Raw genomic sequence first — 13,080 nt, 5'->3', positions numbered from 1 at the left:
CAAAATTTTGAATCGAATGGCAAATTGACTTTGTAAAATACCTAAAGATATAAGTGAAATTGTTATTAGGTGTCTTATGTTCAACTTAATTTCGAATTTCAAGTCATACGAATTTTCGACGAAATTTTATTAATTTTACTTAAGTATAAAATAAGTTTTTTTTAATAAAACGAGATATAGTTTGTAAACCTGTCAATCTATTATTGAAAGAAAATTGTAGGGAACATGCTTATTGCTATATTTGTTGTATTTAGATTGTAAATATTTAAGTAGGTACCTATAGGCTTTTCCAACATCAACAATCAATGTCAGTATTGTTTTATATGTAAGTTGTAAATTCTATATGGATAATTTCATTCAATAGAATATACGAAACAATAATACAAAAATGTTATCTTTACTTCAAAAAATATCACCATGTATGCCATGTTATTAAAACAAAATATATGTATTTAATTTTGATACAATTTTTTATACAATTTTTTTATTCAGAAATATTTTTTACTTTACAGTAAACTAGTTAAAAAATTGAATTCTTAAATTAAGTTTGAACTGTTTACTGTTCAAATCAAATGAAGTTTGAACTGTTAAAGTGGTGTTGTTTTATTTCAATTATATTTTAAAATTGTAACCAACATTGTAGTGTTTCTTTTAGTATTAATACATTGTATTTTATTATCTTTTATGAAAGTGTTGATCTCTCGAGTGAACCTTTGTAGGATAGCCAAAATATTATTTTTCTTTTTTACTTTTTTGTTAGGACTAACTTTGTCTTTTTGTAGTGATTTGATGATTGGTATATTTCCGAGTTGTCATCGTAACTCCAACATCTTGTTCATTGTCAATTCTAGTTCAGTTCTTTGGTTCTTTGCTTAATGGCTTTTAATTGTCAATTCTATATGATTAAGTTTTCTTTGACATATCCTACTTATTTCCAAATTCCTTCTCTGTAATCCTTATAGGCTTTCTGTTACTTTTTTCCTACTTTTTTTTGACAGATCATTTTAAATTATAGAATCAGCTTAGATTCTTAAACTAAATGAAATAGCGTTTATAATTTGACTATTTTTTACTGAAATTTACCTATTCAATTATGGAATTTTTATTATGTAAGATTTTAAAAAAAATATTATTAAAATTTGTAAACTACTAAATTTTTATATTTATATATACGAATGAATAATGAATTTGGAAAAATAATTGTGATAAACACTGTGCTTCCAAGTAAATAATTATTATTTCTTGCCTAGTGGTATATTTTTATATAATAGAATATAGATAGAGTACGTAACAAAACAACAACTCAAGTGAGATACAGTAGCTATCGAGTGTTTAGCTAGTATTGTTTGTATTAATGTTACACATGTTTATTGTAAATATATTCGTACATTATATTAATAAAAGTGCCAGAATAAATTGGATGGTTTTTATTTTTAACACCAAATTACTGAACTTACTTTTTTTTAAAGGCGTGAGGACAATAGAAGTTATTCTTACCAGTATTTAAGTATGTAATATATAAATTACAAACTCTGGGTATCCACGGGGAGTTACTTAGGTGGGTAAAGTCATATTTGACTAATCGTTCTCAGGTGGTAGTAGTAGTAGGCTGGATGTTGCTCCAATTACGTTAAAATTCCCACAGGTGTCCCACAAGGCTCACATTTAGGACTACTCTTCTTCAATACGTACTTGTATGATATTGGTTCGTTTGAAGCACTGAAACTAGCTTATGTACGCTGACGCCGCGCTGGCGCAGCGGTCATAGCCATGGATTGTACCTGTTGCGTTGGCGGTTGCGGGTTTGATCCTATATGACAAACATTTATATTGGCCATACAGGTATTTGGCGTGGTCTGGGTGTTTGTGCAGTCCTTGTGGGTCTCCCCACCGTGCCTCGGAGAGCACGTTAAGCTGTCGGGTCTCGGTTGTTATCATGTACACCTGATGGCGATCGTTACTCTAGTAGGGAATATATCCGCCAACCCGCATTCGAGCAGTGTGGTGGATCTCTGATCCTTCTCCTACATGGGGAAAGAGGCCTATAGAGGAAGAGGTATTTGTTTGTGTATGTTGATGTGTAGTTTTATATGCCTCTTTTACTATGTTATTTATGTATGTGTATTGCTAAGTGTTAACTGTGTCTCAACATTAAAATTCTATTATAAGCATTTTTTGTGTATCGGAATGTACTGATTGTGGCTGTTGTTTACTTTTATTTTCTTTTGTCAAGGATATCTAAGTGTAAAGTATATGTAGTTGTATGTATCATAAAATTAAAAATATACCATTAAATAATCATAATAAGTATATTTCAAAATCATTACAAAATTACAAATAAAGCTTAATAAGCTCGTCGCTAACAGCAGACGGCGTCAGTATCCCCAGATCAGTAAACAATAAAGTAATGTATGCCGGCGGTGTGTAGTCAACTAAAGGATGCTGTTTTGACAAGTCTCCAGAACTGAGCACGCTTGATAAATACTTGAACTCATTCGGTACATCTCGTTGATTGAGAGGATATATTCTTGAAAATTTAAAACTTTCTGCTAGCACATACACAGGTTTCTTGAGTTCCAATGCTACCAGTCCCAGGCAGTATGTACCGATCTGTAAAATAATACATAACTATACTGATTCTGTATATATACTGATTATTTTAAAATGTAATCAGAATTTTCAGAGTGAACTGGGGTGGTTGGGGTCTACCTCCTAGTGGTCCACCCCGGGCAACGGAGGGGTGGTTGGGGTCTACCTCCTAGTGGTCCACCCCGGGCAACGGCACCACTAATTTACTTTTGGTGACGGCTGAACGACCCCCACACAATGCGGTGGTAGGTCCCACTCAGGGGCCGCCTGGCAGCGACCACCCTCCCGTCGGAACCAGACGCCAAGCAGCTTACTGCGTTCCGTCTGTGAGCGGGAGTACCAGTGCCTTTGGGGGATTAGAAGAGTGTCAGTTGCGCAGCTTGCGCAGTTTTTTTTTTCGGAATCTTGGACTGCACTGTACCGGGTAGCTCATACTGGAGGGTAGCGGGATCCGAGGCACGGTCTTGCCGTTGACCGACCGCAGGCAGTTGGGGGCCCTAGCGCGCCAGCCACGTGGCAAAGGCTGCCCCGCCACCTCGCGAAAAATCCTGGGATGGCTCCACCGTGCCAGTTGGCGACTGGGTGGGAGGACCCGGTGGCGATTTCCAGGGGGGCTCGGGCGTCCCCGCAGTCTCCAGATGAGCTCCTCTAATGGTCGGCTTAGCCTAGGGAATCCGCATGGTAAAAGCTGCGCCTCGACATCCAACTGCTTCCCCATCATCACTCCTCAATATGAAAAAAGCACAAAGAAGGAAAAAAGTTAAAAAACGGCTGCACTTCCTCCCACTGAAGGTGCACCTCATTAACATCCGAGGTTTGCATTCCAATATTGACCCGGTCTACCACCACCTCGAGACCGTGAAGCCGCATCTGTTTTTCTTAACGGAGACGCAAATCAAATGTCCAGCAGATGCGACGTACCTCAACTACCCATGCTACTCATTAGAACATAAGTTCAAGGAACACGCTGGGGTCTGTGTGTACGTCCGCAATGACATTTGCTATAAGCGACTCCGGTGCTTTGAAGCGACCGGGTTCTCTACATTGTGGGTTTTAGTGGACACCGGCGTGGACAAGACTGTCTACGCCTGTGTTTATCGGTCGCACAGTGGAGATCAGGAGACAACCAGGCTCTTCGACCACCTTACAGAGATGGCAGACAAAGCGCAGCAACGGTATCCGACGGCGGAACTTGTTTTTCTCGGGGACTTTAACGCCCACCACGAGCAGTGGTTGTTCCCGTACGAGAAAACATGCCACGCTGGGAGGGAGGCGCGCAAATTCGCGTTAGCACTCGATCTTACCCAGATGGTACAGGTTGCAACACGGGTACCAGATATTGCTAGCCATACAGCCAATTGCCTGGACCTTCTGCTGACTACAGATCCAGACAGACACTCGGTCTCAGTATCTGCCCCTCTAGGATCATCCGACCATTGTCTGGTGAAATCCATATCAACCGCCTCTCCTCCGGACAACTGTCCAAGGGGCACAAGAAGGGTGTGGCGATATGAGTTAGCGGACTGGGAAGAGATGCGGCATTTCTATGCATCTTTCCCTTGGCGGCAAGTCTGTTTTTCCTCAGGTGACCCCTCGTGTTCGGCTGAGGCAGTTGCGGGCGTGATTCGACAGGGAATGGAATACTTTATACCATTCTCCGACATATCGCTCGACCACAAATCCCGACCTTGGTACAATGCTGAGTGCGCCCATGCTGAAGCCCTTAAAGAGTCTGCTTACAAAGCTTGGGTACAAGTCCGCGATGCCAAAGCTGGAGCGCGGAGGGTTCGCACGAGGAAGAAAGCTTTTAATTCAGCCGCCAAGTCCTGCAAACGGATATTACAAAAGGCCCGATTCGACCATATCCGTCGTATAGGCGCTAAACTTGCCTCCTACCCCCCTGGTAGTAAACAATTCTGGTCTCTGTCGAAGGCAGTAGAGTCCAATTTCTGCCGCCCTACATTGCCTCCTCTGCAGAAGCCTGATGGTTCGCTAGCTCACTCGGCAGTGGAAAAGGCAAACTTGTTTGCATCTCTCTTTGCGAGCAATTCGCGTCTTGACGCTAGCTCTACACAACCACCATCCTTGCCTCGATGTGACTCTTCTATGCAAGAGATCACGATCCACAATAAAGAGGTCCGTAGAGTTTTGCTGAACCTTGACGTGAATAAGACTAGTGGACCTGACGGTATACCTGCGCGCGTCCTAAAGGCCTGTGCACCTGAGCTGTCTCCTGTTCTCACGCGCCTGTACCGCCTCTCTCTTCAAACTAGAACGGTGCCAAAATCTTGGAAGCTGGCTAATGTGCAGCCAGTGCCCAAAAAGGGTAGCCGAGTGAATCCCTGCAACTACCGACCAATCGCCATCACCTCCATGCTCTGCAAAGTCATGGAAAAGGTACTTAACAGCAAGTTGCTGAACTACCTAGAGCACAATGAACTCCTCAGTGACCACCAATACGGTTTTCGTCAGGGGCGGTCTACTGGAGATCTTCTGGTGTATGTCACACACTGCTGGGGCGAAGCCATAGAGAAACATGGTGAGGCGCTCGCTGTATCACTAGATATCTCGAAGGCCTTCGACAGGGTTTGGCACGCAAGTCTCCTTAGCAAACTTCCTGCTTACGGCATCCCTGTTGACTTTTGTAGCTGGATTTCAGACTTTTTGAGTGAACGGTCGATCAGAGTGGTCGTGGACGGCTGCTCCTCTGACCTGATGGATATAAACGCCGGCGTCCCTCAAGGTTCTGTTCTCTCTGCAACTCTTTTCCTGCTCCATATTAACGACATGCTACGACCAGGCATTGTTGGATACGCAGATGACAGTACGATTGTTGAGAGATATTTGTCCAGCGCAAAAGACAGCAGGGACGTAATACGTTCTCAGAGAGAGGCCATGGTGGAACGAACAAATTCAATACTGGAGCAAGTATCCCAATGGGGTGATTGCAACCTGGTCACGTTCAACGCCGCCAAAACGCAGGCCTGTTTATTCTCCACCAAACGGAGTCCTTTCAACTTGACTCCTACTTTCCGTGGTACACCTGTCCCTGTGTCCGATACCCTCGACCTCCTTGGCATAGAGTTGAATTCTAACCTCAACTTTGGCAATTACATTGAGTCCAAAGCGCAAACTGCGGCCAGAAAGCTTGGCATCTTAAATAAGGTTAAGCGATATTTCACGCCTAAACAACTTCTTACGCTATACAAAGCTCAAATCCGATCGTGCATGGAATATTGTAGTCACTTGTGGGATGGCTCAGCCAAATATCAACTCGCCACACTGGACTCAGTGGAACGCAGAGCCAAGCGGCTTATCGGTAATGCCAGTTTGGTGAAATCTCTTCACACTCTGGCTCACCGAAGAAAGGTTGCCAGTCTAACGGTCTTTTACAGGTTGTACTTTGGAGAGTGTGCCCTGGAGCTGCACGAGCTCATACCCCCATCTCCTTTCTTCCATCGGACTTTCAGACGTACCGCAGGCTTTCATTCCTACCTGATTGATATACCTTTCATACGTACAAAGCGCTTCGAATCATCTTTTTTAATGCGCACAGCCAAGGAATGGAATTCCCTGCCGGCGTCTGTATTTCCGAGTTCATATAACCCGAACATATTTAAAGCGCGAGTGAACAGGCTTCTTCTGGGCGAACTCGCTCCATCTTCGACCTCGTCTGTGCTCTAGGGCTAGACTGAGGTCAAGAGTAAGCCCATATCGTAATAAAAAAAAAAAAAAAAAAAAATATTTCATCACCATTTATAATAAAATAATTCTATTCCTGCAAGTTCTATAATGTTGTTTACATTTCAAATTTTTTTTTCTTACTAATCTTTATTAGGATTCTAGTCTTGTGTCAGGTGCCAGAAACAATATACATGCACAAAACATCCAAACAAAGACTAACATCTATATGCCTATACAAATATTTCTCATCTACCGACTCATAAACACTTTGACAACAGCCAGTTGCTATGACTACTGCGCTAATGTATCATCAAATATACATAGTCTGGACACGAAGAGACCTTCTCTGCTTGTGACAGAAAAAGATTTGGCCGTCGACGTAGTGTTCGTACGAAAAAGGCGATCAAAGCAGTAAGGGAAATAATTCGAAGAAATCTTGTCCGGAAAGCAAAAGGTTTTATCTTGGGAGATGAAAATAGCACCTAGAACCATAATCAACAACACACACAGACACACGGTCGTCTGTTCCTAAAGTAAGCAACTTAATGCTTGTGTTATAGGTAAACAGTCAACTGGTGAATAATCATTTCAAATATTTTCAATTAACCGCAGCTTAAGCGGCTTAAGCCACTGTTGTACTGTCAAAATCAAACCCTGTCTCCAGACTTTGATCCACTTTAAGCACTTGTCATTGGCAGAATCATCGGCGAAAAGCTGATGGAGCCATAGTCTTCAAAGAAGAAGAAGAAGATCAAAGCAGTAAGCGAAAAGAATTCGAAGAAATTCTGTCCCGAAATCAAAAGATTTTACCTCGGGAGATAGCACCTAGAACCATGTTGCGTATTTCAAAAGATGACTTACGGTCTATAAGAGACGCGCTGGTCATTTCTTAACTGGTAATTTAAAAAAGAATAGGGAGGTAAAATCAAATCAACTACTTAATCGGTACGCAAAGGGAGATCACAGAAAAATTTTGTTTAAAGATGAGAATTGCAACTGATTACTATTTTAACAAACAAAATGACCATATTTATGCTCAAAGCTCTAAGGAAGCTTCCCAATTAGCCAACAAAGGAAAACGTGGGTATTGTCCGACTTCAGTGATGGTTTGTTGGGGTGTTAGCTATGAAAGAGAGACTGAGCCATATTGTTATGAAAAAGGTATCAAAACATCAGCACAATTAGTGAATCAAGATACCATTTTTGAGAAGGTAGTTAAGCCCCTTAACAACACCATGTTCAATAACCAAGAATGGTCGTTTCAGCAAGACTCAGCGCAAGGTCATAAAGCTTCAAATCAAAAGCAGTACTATTTAGCTGAGATCTACTGTAAGGTTGAGGTACTACCTCAGGCAGGCTGCCGCAGACTTTGCAGCAGAATATTGCTATGACCAGTGAGATAGTGCGTCATGAAATATATTATATTTTCATTACCTTATTAATAATTCCACCGCTTTCTGTGACTCCCTCAGCGCCTAGCATAACAATGTCCATCGACTCCATGATGTATCCCACAGCTGAGTCTAAAATTAGTGTAGCTTCAATGCCAGCTGCTAGTAACTCTTTGTGCATTCGAACGCTGAAATTAGTTGACTAATGTTACTTTATACTATTAAAACGATATACGACGACGATGACAAGACAAAGAATTTGTTTCCATATGCGTGGTTCTTTAGTAGTATGAGGCAGTTAGTATTAATATTTCACTTTATCAAGGTTTTTTAGGGCTGAGAAAAATAGTGGACGATTATGCAAAAGTACGTTGCCAGAGTAGCTCTTATATTAAGACAGTAATATTTTAAAAAGGGTTAGGGCTTTTTTTACTTGGAACATGATGACCTACCTACACCTACAGAACCCCTCCATTGAAAGAACGCAATTAGGATTCGAACATCTTGTATATTGAAACGAGTGTTTATTCTATCTAATAAAGAATTTCAATAAAATAATCACAATAAAAAGCTCAAAAAAATACAGTCAAACTATGAACATCCTTTTTTTTTTGAGTGAGTTATAAAAAATAATGCCATGCCATTTTCTTACCCAGTATTATCAGGACAAGACATTGTGACAAAAACTTGGAACCGTTTATTGGCTTTTGCAGCTTCTATCATGGCTTGAAGTACAACTCTTGAGCGAGAATGTGTTAAAATTTTCTGAAATTTTTCCATTAAGAAATTTTATTGTTTGAGTGAAAATTTATTGGACTAACAACTAATACAAATATAATTAAAAACTATAATAATATATTAGGCCAAAGCATGAAGAGTGGAGTTGATGAGAAATTTTTATGTTAATTGATTAAAATTTAGTAATGTAATTTTTTATTAATCTGGAATCAAAATGATCAATATCAAATAATTAGTATTAAAATATATAATAAGGAATACAATTTACTTACACAACCATCACTAATAAAAGGTAAGGCCTGTTTTGCAACTTTTCCTCTTGCTTCTAAAAGTGTGTCTAAGAATATACGGCCACGTTGCAGCATTATTTGTTCACATTCTTCAAAAGACTGCAATCATTAATAATAAATAGCACTTTTAGTTACACAAGTTCAAGAACAGATTTTTCATAATTGTATTTGCTTAGAAAGAAAAACAAATCAAATTCAAATCCAATAAAAATATATTTATTCAACCTACAAATATATTTATTCAACTACTTGAATAAATATACAATTAAATATGCATTATTAGGGATAACTCAAGAAGTATTTGTCAGATCTCAATCAAATTGAAATGGGAACGCACATTAACCACCAGCTTTACAATTTAAAAAAGAATAATGAAAATCGGTATGCCCAGATAAAAGTTATACATAAAAAAATATAATAGAATTTATAACCTCCACTTTTTCTTGAAGGTACAAAAACAAAAGGATTAATAGCTAAAACTATCTACATGCTGTGTGGCTATGGCATTAAAGAATATAGCCACCCCCTCTCTTCCTATGGGTGTCGTAAAATGCGACTAAGGGATAACATAGTTCTACCACCACCTAACCTAACCACCTTGAAACTTATAAAGCCGATGGCGGGATAACCATCCAACTGCCGGCTTTGAAATATACAGTCCAAAGATGGGCAGCAGCATTATGGTGCGACAAAGCCAGCCCTGCAGTCACAAACCCGCCTACCCAGCGTGGTTATGGGCAACACACATGAGTTTTCGCCATTTTTGGTGCAAACTTGTGGAGGCCTATGTCCAGCAGTGGACTGTAGTAGGTTGAAGTGAGTGTTCTACATAACAAGTTTAACCACTAACCATTCATAGTGGTTTTAGTATGGCCAACACAAACTAAAATTTTACAATATTTATATGTTACATAAACAAGAGAAAAAAATTATATATAAAAGACTATTTATTATCACAAAGAATCATATAGTAATTGAAATGTGTGTAATCTGTCTGTTAAAGTACCTTTACATCAAGTTTGGCAAAAGTAATAAATCTCATGAAAAGTTGGCATCCTGACGATATGGCAGTCACAGGTTGGTCGCATTGGCGCATTGCTTCCACTGCCAGTTGCAGATTAAGATCCAATTCCCTGACTGTTGCCACTGCAAGGGTAAGAGAGCAGTGACTAATAAAGAATATAAAAAATCAGTGACGAATATTATAATAGTATATAACCTTAAGACTATTCAATAAATGTGGATGTTTCATGTGCTATGTTCTGTGAGAAAAAATTACCTTTATAATTTTCTATAACAGTTAATAAGGTTTTAATAGCTGCAACTCCAGCTGAAACATCTTCTTCTTCCCGTAGGATCTTCAGAAATATTTCTTGAACTTCTAAAACAAACAATTGAAACAACACGTTGTAAGCACAATAGAAAAACATCCCTTCATGCGTGTACTACAAATATGTATACAATTTACCTTCTTTCTTCATTTTATTCTCAATTCATCTACAATAACAATACTTATTATTAAATATAATTCAAGATTTACTAAAAAACGATTTATCTCGTGTATCTGGCATTATTCATTATTTATAGTCTATTTCACGTAGGATGGGTACGGTGACACATGTCAAATTAACTCTATAGTGAGGTGACCATGCATAATTAATTGATGTAATTCGATTATCGATTACAAATGCGGTTAACCTTTAATCGATTATATAAAAAATTTTTTTAACTGCTTATTAAAAATTAATCATCGCTATAGTGAATAAATAATATTTTAAGGGGTGATACTTTGCCAACAGTATGATTGGCGTTCAACCATGTCTAGTCAAAGAATACTACGTTGTTCCAATCCGTAATGTTTTTCGCCTTTTCTAAGAATGTCACAAAGTTTTCACGCACTTTTCCGTTTGTTAACTTTTTTTTTATTTTATGGAAATCCAATTTTATTTAAAAGTCGCCATAACGATGTCACACTTCCATTAAATAATTTAGCACCTTTCAAAGACATTAATTATTGTAAATCTGTGGGCAACTCATTTCTCCGCTAATAATCATATTCAACCTCAACGATCAAACATTTATTTCCTTTGCCTCTTTTTGGGAGTCGATAACTTATTATCTTCCATATTGGTGTCACCATACTTTTCTTTACTTATTTTTGACACTAAGCTGTGTGGCTACGGCAATAAAGAATATAGCCACCAGCGTCTCTTCCCGTGGGTGTCGTAGGAGGCCACTAAGGGATAACACAGTTCCACTACCACCTTGAAACTTATAAAGCCGACCGATAGTGGGATAACCATTCAACTGCTGGCTTTAAAATACACAGACCGAAGACGGGCAACAGCGTCTTCACTGCGACAAAGCCGGCCCTACAGTCACCAACCCGCCCAGCGTGATGACTATAGGCAACACACATGAGTTCACGCCATTTTTTGGCACGAGCTCGTGGAGGCCTATGTCCAACAGTGGACTGCGATAGGCTGAAGTAATTTTTGACACTGTATTACGCCTAATTTCAAGTGCCTGTGCAACTCGATCCACTATGTGGTTGACAGATAATAATGGACCGCTATTTTCTCACTCCCGTTCAAAGTATTCCCGAAAGCGGACAACCAATTGACTGTTTGAAACGGTCTTCTTTTGTTCTTTTCGGCTTTTTACAGAACAGAACACACACACAAAATGAATAACAAAAAAATAATAATAACAGAACTTAACAACAATAAAACAGCAACAAATACAACTATAGCAACTGGCAAAACCAAAACACGGGAAGCATACAAGAGACAGAAAGTACTGATTGAGATATTTCGAGTCAGTGAGATGACGCGATTCACAAGATGGCCGTTACGATTATTTATTTTAGCCGATTACTACGTGTCAACCCCTATCATTAAACGTTTCGTTTCATGCCTGTAATTTTAAGTTATCATTTTTTCTGTACCTTTTTTATTTTGTTAAAAATGTAAAAACGCATATATAAATACAATTCCAATCTAATCAAGCATTATTATTTGCTTTGGAAACTAATTGGTGATTTTTAAAAATGTATATTTATCCGATTTGTTGAAAATAGTGAGCGTGTATTGGAACATATCAAATGTCACCGTACCCATCCTATGTGAAATAGATTATAAGTGAAAATAGGTTGAGGTACAAATTTTCAGTTCAGTTCTTCGCTCAATGGCTAATTGGCTAATTAATGGCTTTTAGTTGTGTCAGTTTGACACTTAACATTTCGCCAATGTCACGTGGGAAAATTTTGGATTGGTGCCTTAGTGGTTTTGACTTTTGGCTAACACACGTATTAGAGAGGTTTTGGTTCTTTATTTTCATTTTTTTCGTTTATTTACTGTAAAAATAGTCTGTTTTTTATAATCATTGTATTTTACTCTCATTACTGGTTGTTGTAAGTATTCGTAGTTAGTTATTTCTTATTTTTAGTATACTTAAATTTATTTTAGTTTAGAAATAAGTTTTTTAATTCAAGACCTCCATCGACCGACCTCCGGATCCCCCCGATCCTGGAATTTTTAACAATATCCCTGATCCCTCTAAGTTTAATTCATCGTCTGAATCTCGTAAACGACCAAATGAACGTATTTTAACTGATGTAGCATCTAAGAAAAGAATTGTCAACCCGGCCACTGCAAATCCATCCATCCAATCCATTTACGTACACCCATCTTTCTCTGAAGGTCCTAAAAAATACTCAGGTGATGATAAAGGCCCCTTCATCGTTCAGGTGTCGCGGGAAGTAACTGAGCCCTCCGCAGGAACTACTATCCGTGCGATACAGTTTGGCCAATTTTTATATAAACATAAAATCAGCTCCGTCATAAAAGACGGAGTGAAAAATCTAGGCAGAAATAAAATCTCTGTTCAATTTAATTTTGCTGATGCAGCTAATTGATTCTTGAATAACCCGATTTTAGGCCTCTGCAAATATAATGCCTTTATCCCGACATATAATATATCTCGAATAGGTTTAGTTAAAGGAGTTCCCGTGGACTGGTCGATAGAGGAATTCGTCGACTCATTGGAACTTCCGGCTGGATGCGGTGAAGTTGTGAAAGCGAGACGTATGAATCGCAAAGTTCTCAATGAGGGCGTCATCACCTGAGTTCCTACCCAATCCATAGTTTTGACCTTTAGGGGACAAATATTGCCCACTAAAATTTTCTCCTACCACACTGCCTTTCCTGTAGAAACCTGCAACCTTCCTACTATCATGTGTCTCAGTTGCTGCCGGTACGGGCATGTTAAAAATCAATGCAGATCAAATCCGAGGTGCTACAAATGTTCACAGTAACATGGTGAAGATTCATGTGATGTCACTAAGGACAATGCTTCTTGTGTTCATTGCTCAGGAACGCATTTAACTA

General features: G+C 38.9%; 1 protein-coding gene across 2 annotated transcripts; it reads right to left on the bottom strand.

Moving 5' to 3' along the window:
• Window positions 1-2,295: 2,295 nt before the first annotated feature.
• On the bottom strand, window positions 2,296-10,275 carry LOC123657744 (translation initiation factor eIF-2B subunit alpha). 2 transcript variants are annotated; one of them, XM_045593259.1, is made up of 7 exons: window positions 10,161-10,275; window positions 9,972-10,073; window positions 9,699-9,838; window positions 8,675-8,791; window positions 8,317-8,429; window positions 7,708-7,852; window positions 2,296-2,610 (listed from the first exon to the last, which is right to left on the bottom strand). In XM_045593259.1, the coding sequence occupies exons 1-7, from the start codon at window positions 10,171-10,173 to the stop codon at window positions 2,332-2,334; spliced, it is 909 nt and encodes a 302-aa protein (XP_045449215.1). In that variant the 5' UTR covers window positions 10,174-10,275; the 3' UTR covers window positions 2,296-2,331. The 2 variants fall into 2 exon arrangements, with proteins under 2 accessions (XP_045449215.1, XP_045449214.1); XM_045593258.1 differs by lacking the exon at window positions 10,161-10,275 and having other exon boundaries at window positions 9,972-10,141.
• Window positions 10,276-13,080: the final 2,805 nt, after the last annotated feature.

The sequence above is a fragment of the Melitaea cinxia genome, chromosome 11, assembly GCF_905220565.1.
Source record: "Melitaea cinxia chromosome 11, ilMelCinx1.1, whole genome shotgun sequence".
In the NCBI taxonomy this organism is placed as follows: domain Eukaryota; kingdom Metazoa; phylum Arthropoda; class Insecta; order Lepidoptera; family Nymphalidae; genus Melitaea; species Melitaea cinxia.
Note: the sequence above shows the minus strand (reverse complement) of the source record. Positions and strands in the feature narration are given on the sequence as shown.